Source organism: Notamacropus eugenii, chromosome 3 (assembly GCF_028372415.1).
Source record: "Notamacropus eugenii isolate mMacEug1 chromosome 3, mMacEug1.pri_v2, whole genome shotgun sequence".
In the NCBI taxonomy this organism is placed as follows: domain Eukaryota; kingdom Metazoa; phylum Chordata; class Mammalia; order Diprotodontia; family Macropodidae; genus Notamacropus; species Notamacropus eugenii.
In genome coordinates, this window is record NC_092874.1 from 395,678,423 (window position 1) to 395,691,897 (window position 13,475).

At 35.5% G+C, this 13,475-nt stretch overlaps 1 protein-coding gene and 1 pseudogene across 4 annotated transcripts in view; one reads left to right on the plus strand and one right to left on the minus strand.

Moving 5' to 3' along the window:
• Positions 1–13,475, minus strand: part of LOC140497194 (radial spoke head 10 homolog B-like) — a 59,333-nt gene that overhangs the window by 36,374 nt on the left and 9,484 nt on the right. For all 4 annotated transcript variants that reach the window (XR_011964566.1, XM_072597832.1, XM_072597830.1 and 1 more), the window contains exons 5-10: positions 9,634–9,807; positions 7,107–7,192; positions 4,622–4,742; positions 3,822–3,998; positions 2,486–2,627; positions 2,049–2,170 (exon numbers count right to left, since the gene is read on the minus strand). Coding sequence is in view for 3 of the 4 variants with exons in the window: in XM_072597832.1 (XP_072453933.1) it covers positions 2,049–2,170; positions 2,486–2,627; positions 3,822–3,998; positions 4,622–4,742; positions 7,107–7,192; positions 9,634–9,807 (822 nt within the window). In the remaining variant the exon portion in view is untranslated. The remainder of the gene's footprint in view (positions 1–2,048; positions 2,171–2,485; positions 2,628–3,821; positions 3,999–4,621; positions 4,743–7,106; positions 7,193–9,633; positions 9,808–13,475) is intronic.
• Positions 7,458–8,001, plus strand: LOC140531153 (nuclear transport factor 2 pseudogene; annotated as a pseudogene).

Below are 13,475 nucleotides of genomic sequence, written 5' to 3' on the forward strand. Positions count from 1 at the left end.
TATCTGTAGGTCAGAGTTCCAGTTTGAAACTGATGCACGATAACACATAATCACAACACCCAAAATATTCTGCTGCCAAATTTGAGAGTAACTTCTTTCCAGGGAAATAAAAGTTCTTTATCAGAGTAATTTCTTATAAAGACATAGAATAAAGAACAGCTTAAAGTTAACTAAAATGAGAAAATGTTTTAAGATTAATTTTAATTGTCCTCATAGTAAGACATCGTTAGTGTACGAGAGAACTGTCACTGAAATCTTCCAACAAATGCGTAATGTTATAAAAAACCCTGAAAGGCAGAACAATTGTGATGTTATCCAAAACAATAAAGCTTGACTAGAAATGATGAATGCCAAACTATTATATATTTTATATCTAAAGATGGCAAGGCTAATTTAGGTCAGAAACTTAGATGTACTGTCTAAGGCAAAGATGTATTGATTTTTTTTCTAGAAGTGGATCTTAAAGGATTTTAATTATATTGTCATATTGTTATATAATTAGATGCCATATAATGATATGTTAAATTATACATAACATTTAGCTTTTACATGTAAATTTGACTTTTAGTTGGAAGAGATCTTACAGAATATTTGTTCAGTCGAATGCCTTAATTGTGTTTAGATGAATTGTATTTATATACCTGCCTTTCAGGGTTTTTTATAACATTACTCGTTTGTTGGAAGATTTCAGTGACAGTTCTCTTGTACATTAACGATGTCTTACTATGAGGACAATTAAAATTAATCTTAAAACATTTTCTCACTTTAGTTAACTTTAAGCTGTTCTTTATTCTTAATTGTGTTTAGACTAAGTGGCAAGAAGCTTGTTCTCAAGGGATTCCACATTCACCTGTGATCTTTGGCAGAACCATCAGTCTGAGCCTTAGGAAGTCAAAGGTATTAGAGACTTGAAAACCGTGTTCACTCTAAGTTCAGGACATCTTCCAGGTTTGCCTCATTCTCTGCCATCTTGGGATGAGGTTATGGAACTGGTTCTGATCATGACTTTAATCCATCCCCAGAGGACCCAGACACCATAGTCATCAACTGGTACTATCAAATGCAACCAGAGTGTTGGCAGTGAGAGGAAGTTCACTCTGGTCTTGGGACCTTAACACTAATTACTACCCAGATATAGGTACATAGCTCCCTACTTCTCTACCCACTGCCACTATACCTCACTCATCTGTCTTTGGAGTGACCAGTTATGGAAACTGAAATTCCTGCCCTCAGACGATAAGGTATTGTTCAGTTAGTACCTTGGAGCGTAGGGGCCCTGATCAATTTATTTTTCTCCCATCCTATGGACTTCCATTTCCTGCTTTTCTTATCCTTCTTATTAAGTCACTATCTACTGAACATAAAAATCTTCCCAGTGCTACTCTCAAGCTCCATTCACATCATCCCTTTCCCCCTTCAACTGTGCATTTCCTCTTCTACTCTCTCATTCCACTGGTCCCTCTGTACCCAGCATTACTATTAATGAAACTTCCCTCGCCTTAGATTTCTTCATCTATTGCTTTTTTCCATCTTCTGCTGCTAACAGAAAGCTGGGACAGAGTACAGATCATCTTCTTTCTTGCCCCTTGACACCATGGGCCAGCAGAAGAAACCTGACCGATTTTAAAAACTGAATTCATCAGTGCCTTGCAAATACTACGTACTTAATAAACATTTGTTGACTTAAATTGAAATGTTGCTTGGGCCACTAGAAAGGCTGACCTCATAGATATGGCTTCTAAGAATTGAGAATCAGTCTTCATGAACTGGAAAATTTCAAGAGTGTTCAAGCATATTCTGGTATGGCAAGAGTCCTATCCTATCCACATGGGATGGATTATGTTCAAGCCAGAGAAATCCATGGGAAATGCATAACTCACTATGCTAGTATACCTTTAAAATTTTTAACTTGGTATTTTGCATTCTTAAAAAATAGAAAATTTTCAAGAAAGCATTTTTCATAACTATGAAGAATTACAATAACCATATAATTTAACTAAGTGGGGAAAAAGCTTATGAAAATGGTTACATAATATATAATGTTTTACCTGTTTCTTTTCTTCAAGTCTGTCTTTTGGAGGGTACATGTCTAACAACAAAGTCAGATCAAGTTCAATGCTTGATCCTAACACAGAATTGCTTTCACTGCCATCAAGTTTTCTGATAATCTCTACCAAATTAAAAAAATATATATTATGTTATGCTTTCTGAGAAGTAATATAAAATATTGCAAATATTTTATATTATATATGATATATATTTACATTCTATTTATTATATATGATACATTTTTTTAATATAAAATACTTTAAAGTACTCCTATTTGTGAAGGAACCCTTGACAAGCACATGTAAGAAATTTAGATGAAATCAGTTATTAAGGAAAGCATTGCTCCCTTGACCTATTAAATGTATATTGGCAAATAGGCATTTTGGTGCTAAAATGGGTTGACTTTTTTTTTTCATTGACATTTTATGATTCCTACCAGCACTAAATGGAGGTTCTGGGAAAGCAATGTCCTCATCTGGGTTACTTTCCGCATCAATCTGAAACAATGGAAGTTCTGCTATGTGGTCATTGGCAAAATGTCCTTCATAAATACGTCCATTTTTGAATGTTAACCTGCCCTACAAAGAAAAGAATCTTTTTCAGTCTTAAGTAAGTTTAATCAAGAAAATATCGATGACTGTGTAAAAGTATTTTTCAAGTTCATTCTAAGGTATTATAGTTTATAATGCAGCTTCTTCACCTTTTAATTAGTTTTAATTCAAGGTGATAGTATCATATGTTGAGATTGAAAGATGTTCATTTTTCACATATTCAAATTCAATGCCATTTAATTTGTGGTTAATTAGTTCAACTAAATAAAACATGGTGCAAAAGCCCAGGGCTCTATAGTCAATTTTGTTCTGCTATTAAGCCATACCTACATGCCCACCACGGAGCAAACACATGATCTATGTCAATCAGTTGAACAAGAAGCATTTATTTAGTGCCTACTGTGTGCCAAGCATTGTGCTAAGTTCTGGGGATACAAGAAAGGCACTCCCTACTCTCAAAGAGCTCACAGTCTAATGAAGGAGACAATGTGCTAAAAACTATGTATAAACAACTTATATACGTTGGAAATAATCAACATAGGCACTAGTTTTAAGGGAATCAGAAAAGGCTTCCAATAGAAGGTAGGATTTTAGCTGATACTTGAAGGAAACCAGGGGGTGGAGATGAAGAGGGAGAGCACTCCGGGCCTAGAGGACAATCAATGAAAATTCTCAGAGATAAGAATGGATTTTCTTGTAAGAGAATATAATAACATATGGAGGGATCAGCTTAAATTAAAGATATTACCACTGCTAGAATTACAGAGCTAAAAAAGAATTTTAGCATTGGATGGGAACTGAAAGCTCCTCTAGTCCATACTCCCTAGAAGAAGAGGAAATTGAGACCCTAAAAGTGACTTGTCCATATCAGTGGCACAGCCAGAGTTAGAACACTTATTCCAGAGTATCACATCATTGTTCTTTCTACCACACCATCTAGGATACCTCTCCAAATAAACACAAAGCATAAAAGTATAATTGCTCTATACTAAGGAAAGCACATAGCTTTTTAAATAGGATGTAAACTGAAATCACATGATTAAATAACCTTCATTTTTTCAAGATATTAACTTGATAAGATTTTTTATGTATTGGAAACCTTTTAAGCAGCAACTTCTCATGTCAAATGGATATAGTTTAATACTTGGAGGTAAATAGTATATCTATTATTACGTTTCAAATTTCTTACTTTTAAAATGTGATTTTCACAAGTTTACTCACAAAACCATGTTTCTTATTGGAAACCCAGTTTCCATCATACATCGCACCACTGGCATAGAAAAATTTGCCATGACCATGACGAGCTCCATTTACAAAGTCTCCCACATATTCATTTCTCAAAGGATACTGAGAGCCAGGGATTCTCTTTAGAAACCAAGTATGTGTGCCAAAACCATTCTGAAAATAAAGAAAATGATTAACAGGAATTTTTAAAGATGTTTTTTATTCCATCCCACAATTAGATATCAAAATTTTTTGGAACCAGGTCTGTTATTTCATTGTAGAGGAAACTGCCTCTACCAGTGAAGATCAATGACCGCTCTGCATTTTACCGTCTTGGAGAGACATCTGGAGCACTAAGAAGTTTAATGATTTGCCCAGGGTCACCAAACTAGTATTTGCAAAAGGTGGGACTTGAATTCAGCTCTTCATGACCCTGAGGTCAGTGCCTTTTCCACTCTCACACACTTCTTCTCTACCAAACAAATATAGAAACTCTTATTGGATAAATATTGTCGGGGCTTAATCAAAAACCCAGATGCAAGGTGTCAGATCCTGGACTCGGGAGAAGATTCTTATGACAGTGATTCTAGGGATACTCAGGGAAGTCAGTCTGCATTCACACTGGCTTTTAGGACATTAATAATGTTCCTGAGATCTTACAGGAGTCCTTATATAGACCGTAGAAATAGTGAGTTTTATAGGTGGCAGAATCTAACCTCAGCAAAGAACCTTGGGTATGCCATCACATGCTAAGTTTTGACAACATATCCATTTGCTAAATTTAATTAATATAGTACCTGGATGCCCTTCACCCACTGACCAGTATACTCTTCATTTGTTGTCAGCCATCGCATCCTTCCTTCACCGTGGCGCATGTTGTCTTCCCACTGACCTTCATAAATATTTCCAGATGTGTAACTAGGCAAAAGTAATCAGATTTTTAAAACACATCAAAGTATTGACATACACACTTCCACAAAGGCCTTACTCAAGTGCAGGGGTTCTTAAAATTTCTGTGTCCTGGACCCTTTTGGCAATCTGGCAAAGCCCTATGGACTACTTTTCAGAATAATGTTTTGAAAGGCATAAAATAAAAATACATTGGATTACAAAGAAAACCAATTATATTGAAATACAGGTGTCAAAACATTAAAAACAAACAAATACCCACCCCATCTATTCATAGATCCCTTGCAGAGGTTCCCAAAGTGGGCGACACTGCCCCTGAGGAGTGCTGAAACAATGGGGGGTAGTAGTAGCCTCAGGTGCAATTGGGGCGGGAGAAGTAGAAGTATAAGGAAATAAGAGAAGGCAGGAAAATTTTGAAAACTCATTCATACATGTTTCTGTTGTGCAACAGAGTTGAAGTTGTAGCGATAACATTATTTTGCAAATAAACACACAAAATGCAAGTTATAACCAATTAGTCGTCAAGTCCACCTATAGGTTTCAATGTGTGTGTGTGTGTGTGTGTGTGTGTGTGTGTGTGTGTGTGTGTGTGTGTGTGTGTGTGTGTTCATCCTTCGTTGCCAAAGAAGTCCATGCCATCGGAGAAATGATGACGTGACTTGCACTTGACTTTGCTTTGAGTGAGGGAGGGCTGTGCAAGTCATGAGCCTCACTTCTCCTCCACAACCATCTGAATCCAGCGACGTGACATTCATCAGGATGAGCCAGGATGAGGCAATTGGAGTTAAGTGATTTGCCCAAGGTCACACTGCTAGTGAATGTTAAGTATCTGAGGTAAGATCTGAACTCAGGTCCTCCTGATTCCTGCACCGGTGCTCTATCCACTGCACCGCCTAGCTGCCCCTATAGGTCTTTATAAGCAAGTGTTAGTAGGCAAGCATGTTGTGTATTATCAGGAAGTCCAGTGTGCATCAGCAGGAACATGTGTATGTAATGACTTGTTTACTATATCATACTATATGGTTAGATGATAAAACATTACATCGTCAAAATTTCCATACGGAAAAAAACATAAATTTCTAATAAACTATTAAATTTAAGATGCATCATTCTTTTTAAAAATTTTATATTTTTTGAAATGATGCAAATTTCAAAAAAAATCAAAGAACCTAGATTTTTAGAGGGGCACTAAGTAATTATTTTTTTTGAAAAGGGGGCAGTAGGCCAAATATGTTTGGGAAACTCTGCCTTATAGGTCTACGGACTACAAATAAAGAATTCCTGCTCTAGTATCTCATCACGGTGTGGAGGTGACCCTGGGTTCTTGAAAGCTATGCCAATAGATTATAAGCTTTTGTGGGCCATCTGCCAAGTTGAAAACACCTAACAATGAACAGTCATCTAAAAACTTCCTTAACTAAGATCAGAGAGGTTTGTCACTGGCCACTTGCTGATGGATTTTTTTTTTTTTTTGCCATATTGGCCACAAATTAATAAAAACTTCTCAATTAATACAGAGAAGAACTGCGATACTTTGTACCAGTGAAGAGACTACCCACATTGATAAAACTGCATATTTTTAAATACTGAAGTCCAAACTTAAGTCATAAGTATGCACATAAGGTAAACAATATTTACATCTAAATCTTTCTTCTCAGCCTGTTCCACCCTACTGCCATCTAAGAATTCCAACACTTTGAAGATTTATTTATGTATCTAAATCGAGTCTTAAGTGTGGAATGTTATATACCATTGTGCACAATTACCATATCAAACAGTTTCATTTAACTTGGTTATTGGTCGGTTGCAAGGGAAAGTAGTATAGTTTAAGAATGTTTTGGGGAAGTGATTCAGCAAAACTTTTTTTAAAAGATGCCTTAGAATTAAAAAAAGTACTTTGTAAACTTTGTAGTTTAAAAATGTAAACTATCATTTAAAAAAAGAAACAGAAAGAGTGTGGAGCAGAGTCAGAAGACCTAGGTTCTGGTTCCAAAATGCACTGTGTAATCTTGGGCAAATCATTCTCTGTGGTTCATATTTTTCAGCTTTGAACAGATTGGATAACTTTCCTCATAGAGTTATTATGAGAATCAATTGAGGAAAAAATGTGAGAAATCCTTGTATCCATAAAGTGTTCCTTATATGTAAGCCATTTTTATTAATGTTGTATTTTTGGTGGAGTTTAGGAGAATATTTTTTACCACTACTAGAGAAAACACTAAGGGTCTATGCAAATATCCAACTCTATCTATACAAGAAACACCATCTTGAGCTCTAGCATTTCTCCATGTGTATATAATTTACTTTGTCTTATTCACAAAGCCTCCGATCAAAATATAGACACTTAAAAATCATAGAAAAGTTTATACATACCATCTTATGCCCCATCCTTTTTTGATATTGTAGACCCAATCTCCTTCATACCAAGAGGTGCCATCTTGATTGTAATAAATGGAGCCCTAAGATAAATAGGAGGACTTTTAAAAATCAGATTTTCACATTACACAATTCCTTTTCTTCTTTGAATCAAAATGCAAAAGTATATTAACTCCTAAATATGTTTAAGTGGTGTGATATATATTAAAAGTCAAAGATATATCTAAATATGACACAATCACTCTACATTTTAGCTTTACCATCAAGAAGATAGTGACAGGTTGCCACTGCCACCATTGCTGCCATTGTGCCAGCCCACTGATTTCTGATATGGAGTGAAGATCCAAAATGGGTGACAAGTCAGTTTGGGAGCAGATTGGATCCAGTTTTGTCCAATGTTACTACCAGTTATTTGATAATGACACAACTCAATCAGGACAATATACATTGATATATCTTGCTTTATGTGGGAAGCCATTCCAAGGCAAAGCAGTCATCCTGGAGAAATTGTCTAGCCTTCTATTTCATAAAATGCCACCCAGTGACACAGCACAGAACCACCAGCTCACTCCAGCGCTGTGGACTCAGAATGACTGTGAAACAGCTACAAGCTGATGAAGATCCCATCATGGAATTTCACCAGATATTTCTATTAAAGAATATCAATGATACTTGGATCTGCAGTAATAATATGTTCAGGATAGCAATGAGCCCCCTTTTTCCAAGGTACCCATTCTATTTCCTTCTCCATCTTTCTCTTCCTGATAGTCTCACTCCTTCCTCCACACCTCCACAAGATATTCCAAATATCATACACAAGTCTGCCAAGTTGCAGTGGGGGGAAACTGGGGTGCTGGCATCACTATTTGAGTGCATTGTACATAACATCTGAAAGATAGACTGGCTAGACCTGAAAAAAGCTCCTGTTATACCAGTGTATGCTTTAGAAAGACTAAGTAATGAAAAAATTTGCATTTTTTTTAACGTATTGACAAATTGCTCTAGTAACTCATAGAAATTCAGGAGAAAGCAGCAGCTGTGTGTGAAGTTCAGACATTGAGTTGTTCAGATGTTCCAATACATCAATATACAATAAAACCATGAAAAAAATTATTTAAGAAGATGACAGTAACCACAGAGAGATACTAAAAGGATCAAGGGGATAATGTCTATAAAAAGCTCCCTGACATAGCAGTACCATGTTAAGGCATAATACCTATTTCTGGTGCCTATTTCTATAGCAATGATTCAAATATATACCAAAAGGAATTGTTTTCCTCTCACTACGTAAATCGAGGATCCTTAACCTTTTTTTGTGTGTCATGGACCACTTCGGCAGTGTAGTGGAGTCTTTTCTGAGAATAATCTTTTAAAAGCACAAAATAAAATACATAGGATTACAAAGGAAATCAATTATACTGAAATACAGCTATGAAAGTCTTTCTCAAAGTAAGTTTATGTGGGCAATTAGGTAACACAGTGGATAAAGGACTGGCCCAGGAGTGGGGAGGACCTAAATTCAAATCTGATCTCAGACACTTTATGTGACCCTGGGTAAGTCATTCAACCCCCATTGCCTTGCCAAAAAAAAGCAGCAAGTTTATGGACCCCATGATAAGAAGCCCTTATCTAAATTGTACGTTAGCAAGAATATAGAATTACCCTTCATTTATGCAGCATCACTGAGAAATTAATTCCTTTAGAATTAATTGAATTTTTCAACAAATGTATCTTTTTAAGCAGTAAAGTGTGTTTTATTTGAACTATTTTGGTTCAAATCTTTCTAAAATGTATTCTATATCTCTTTGCCTTTTTTACCTGTTCTGAAGATAATATGTTGTCTTTGTTAACTCAAGGTCATCATTAATTAATTATTGTACTGCACTACTAAACAGTGACATCTTTAGGGACTATTGAAATGTCTACAATGGTTTGTCAATACATTAAATGACCTAAGACTAAAATATTATATTAATATAGTAATTCTTTTCCAGATTGCAGAAAGATGTAAGCTCCTTAAAGGAAGGGATTCTGTTTGCTTTTTCTTTGTATTCCTTTAGCACAGTACCTGGTACATAGTACATGCTTAATAAATGCTTCTTGATAAATTATCTTTGTATCCTCAGTGAGTAGCAGCCCAGTGTCGGGTGCATGGAAAGTACACAATGAATAGTGAATTGCTTTTTCCTGATAACAGAAAAACCATAAGTAAGCCAAATCTCTTCAAGTAAAACAAAGAAGAATGTAGAGTTATTTATCTAGATAATTCCAATAAAAATTTTTCATTAGCCTAAACTGCCCTCAGATTATACAAAACTATTCATATAATGGGTTTAACTGTTTCACCTAAATGGAATTTACTAATCTTGCACCAGTATCTGAACAAAATGAAACAATAATAAACTTCCATTAAGTTTTGTCACTTACTCTTACCCCTCCTTATGTTTGGGGAACAAAGAGGGAGCAGATCTACTCATTCAAAGATGGGAATCCTCAATATATATATATTTAAAGCATAACATACCTTTCCATGTCTTTTACCATGACACCATTGGCCGATGTAAGATATTGGCAGGGTGCTGCATTTGAACATTCCAAATCCATGTCTTATTCCATTTGTCACTTCTCCTTCATATGTGCTACCATCAGGCCACGTATAAGTACCATGATACATCGGTATGTTTTTAACAAAGTCTCCCTAAAATGATAATATTCTTAAATTATTATTAATTTATTTGTTTTCAGTTTTCTATAATCACTTCTATAAGTCTTAGATTTTCTCCTCCTCCCTCCCCCCTCTAAAATGATAATATTAATAAAATTGAAACAAATTCCATGCATGATTGAAAGAAAATATAAATGAAAGGTTTTTTTCCCAGAAAATTAAACCTATCATAATACATTACATGGTCTCTTTTTTGAAATGTATCTTTCCAACATCCTAGGCATTCAGGGGAATTTATAGACCCCTTCCTAACTTTTCCTTTCATTCTTGTCTTTACCTATATAATAATAAAAACTCTCATTACTAAATTTCTTTAAGGTACATCACTACCCTCTCTCTCATGATCCTTCCCTAGAATGAGACTCAAGACATACAAGTGGATTAAGGTGTTAGAGCCTTAACAAAAGTTTGCATGAAACAATTCAGCTCCTTTCAGAAAGGAAGAAATTAGATACAGGCAAAATGTTCTGCTTCTGCTTCTGTGTTCACAGTGTACATAGTGACAATATATTTGGGAGTGGTAAACTGAAGAAAGATCCCTTTGCAAACCTTCACTTGATATGGGGAAACAGCAATTTCCCAACTGTGCCACTTCATCAAAGAAGGATTTAGAACTAAAATAGACTTTCTCCAGACCATGTCATGAAGCCAGAGTAATGACCATATATCCATATATCTCACAGTAAATTTCTGTCTTTCAGTAGGCTATTCTTTTTTGTTGTTGTTTAATTGTTTTCAGTCATGTCCGATTCAGTTTTCTTGGCAAAGATACTGGAATATTTGCCTTTTCCTTTTCCAGCTCATTTTATAGATGAGGGAACCGAGGCCAACAGGATTAAGTGACTTGACAAGAATCAAATAGCTAGTAAATGCCTGAGGTCAGATTTTGAACTCAAGACTTCCTGACTCCAACCCAAGCACTCTATCTACTGTGTCTCCCTCAATGAAATTGGTCAAACTCACTAAATCCTCAGCTGCCCAGTTCTCCTCACTGCCTCTTTTTTGTTCATCTGTCATTGTCTGGCTCCACCACAGCATATTTTCATAAAGTTAATGGTAGCTTGAACTTCTCTAGGGACTGCCTGTTCCTATGTTTTGACCACTGGGGAACTACAGAATTATTTTGGTAACAACTTATTCTTATATATTTGAATCAGTACCCTATATATCTTAGATCATCAGACTTTTGTCAGAAGAATTTGCTGCAAAGATTCTTCCTGATTGTTTTCCTTCTACTTTTAACTGCATTATTGTACTCATGCAAAAATTTTTCAGTTTTATGTAATCAAAATTGTCCATTTTATCTTCTACAATCATCTCCATCCTTTGTTTGGTCAAGAATGCATTTTTTTAGATATTTAAATAAATTTTTAATAAGAGCCATTGAAACAACTTTAGAGAAGGAAAAAATTTTCAATGTTATATGTAATCTCTATTCAATAGACACATTTAAATTACCATTAACAAATGCCTTTACAATGTAAAATGAAAACTATTGATGTCCATTTTTGGTTCAGTCATCTTTTTTGTCTGAGGTAGCATCTTCATTAGCTTCTGAACAGACTTTGTTAAGGACAACTGATGGAGCTATGTCAACTTCTTTGGGCAATGAAAATACATGGTATATCTGAAGGTCTAGGTATGTAGTGAAAATCTTGGCATACTCTGGATATTTCAGGGCAAAACTCCTAAATTCCATGTGTTGAATTCCCTTTCACTATTTCCCAGAAGAGGTCAGAAACATTAAGTTCAGGTATTCCAAGAGATACCTGCAAAATGGTGGCAAATTCTCCCTCCGTTAAGTAGCCATCCTCATCAACATCAAAAGCTTAAATATCACCTGAATGAATTCTTCTGTATTGGGAGGATTACACAGGATGGCCAGACCAATCACATATTCCCTGAAGTCTATGCTACCATCATGAATCTTCCAGTCTCGGTTGGAGAAGAACTTGAGGTTAGCAGCGTTCCCAGTCAGGAAATCATATGTTGAGGTTAGGGAACCACAATGATGAGGTTTGGGGACCCCAAAATGCCAACACACCAGGTCCTGCTGAATGAATTCAACTCAAGTCTTCTTTCAGCCAAAGTAAAACAAAGTTTATTAAAGGTTCACCATATTGGATTGACTCTTAAGGAGCCTAACCATTTGTGATGCTTGTATTGACAGGTGGGCCAGGGAGAATCTCAACTTGACAGAGTCAGAGCTGAATTGAATCTGAGCCAAGAATGCTTTCTTTATCCATAATTATGAAGGGTATAGTCTTCCATTCTCTTCTAATTTGTTTATGATATGATCTTTTATATCTAGTTGGAGGTAGTTGAAGTTTTTTGAAATATATGGTATAAGATGTTGGTCCAAAACTAATTTCTTCCAGATTGCTTTGCCAATTTCCACGGAGTTGTTTTTTTCCCATATATTGAGTCCTTACCCCCATAAATGAACACTATGTTCCTATGTTAATTGGCTTACAGATCCTGTGTACCTAATCTGTTCCATGGAGTGACTCTTTAATTTTTTTATCAGCACCAAATAGTGTTGATGACCACTCTTTTGAAGGGTAGCTTGCTATTTGGTACTGCCAAGCCCCCTTCTTCCCCACTCTTTTTAAAAATATTTCCCTCTAGATTCTTGACCTTTTATTCTTCCAGATGAATTTTTGTATTATTTTTTATAATTCCTTAAAGAAATCTTGCATAGTTTGATTGTATGACACTAAATCTACAAATTAAATTGGCAGCATTATCATATTTATTATGTTATCATGGTCTAATTAGGAACAAAGAACATCAATTATTTAAGTTTTTTTCATTTATGTCGAGTGTTTTGTAGTTCTAATTACATAATTCCTGTGCCTTAGCAGGTGGACTCCCACATATTTCATAAATTCTGTAGTAATTTTCAATGGATTTGGGTTGGCCAGATCTTTAGCCACTATGTCCCATTGCTTCTCGATTATGTTTATAGTTTTCATAATGCTGAAACAAAGCATTCTTGGAATAAATTGAACCTGGTCTTAAAGGATAATATTTTTCATCGTTGCTATAGCTTCTTTTGGGACAGCTAGACTGTACAGTGAATAGAAAGCTTGGCCTGAAGTCAGAAAAATTCATCTTCCTGAGTTCAAATCTAGCTTCAGACACTTACTAGCTGTGTGATCCTGGGTAAGACCCCATTTACCTCAGTTTCCTCATCTATAATGAGCTGGAGAAGGAAATGGTAAGTCACCCTAGTACCTTTGCCTAGACAACCCCAAATAGAGTCACAGGGAGTCAGATATGACTAAAATGACTGAATAACAATAACATAACCTCTTTGCTAATATTTTATGCAATGTATTTGCATCAGTGTTCCCTAGGGACATTGGTTATACCAGGGGTTCTTAACTTGGGCTCTGGGAATTTATTTTTAAAAATATTTTGATAACTATAGTTCAATGTTATTGATCTCCTTAGTAATCCTATGATTTTATTTTATCCATTTAAAAACATTATTCCAAGAGGAGGTCCATAGGCTTCACCAAGCTTCCAAAGAAGTCCATGATGTAAAAAAAAGTTAAGAGCCCTTGATCTATAGTTTCTTTTCTCTACTTTGTTTTTCCATGGTTTAGGTATAAAGCTCACAGAAGAAATTTGTTTCA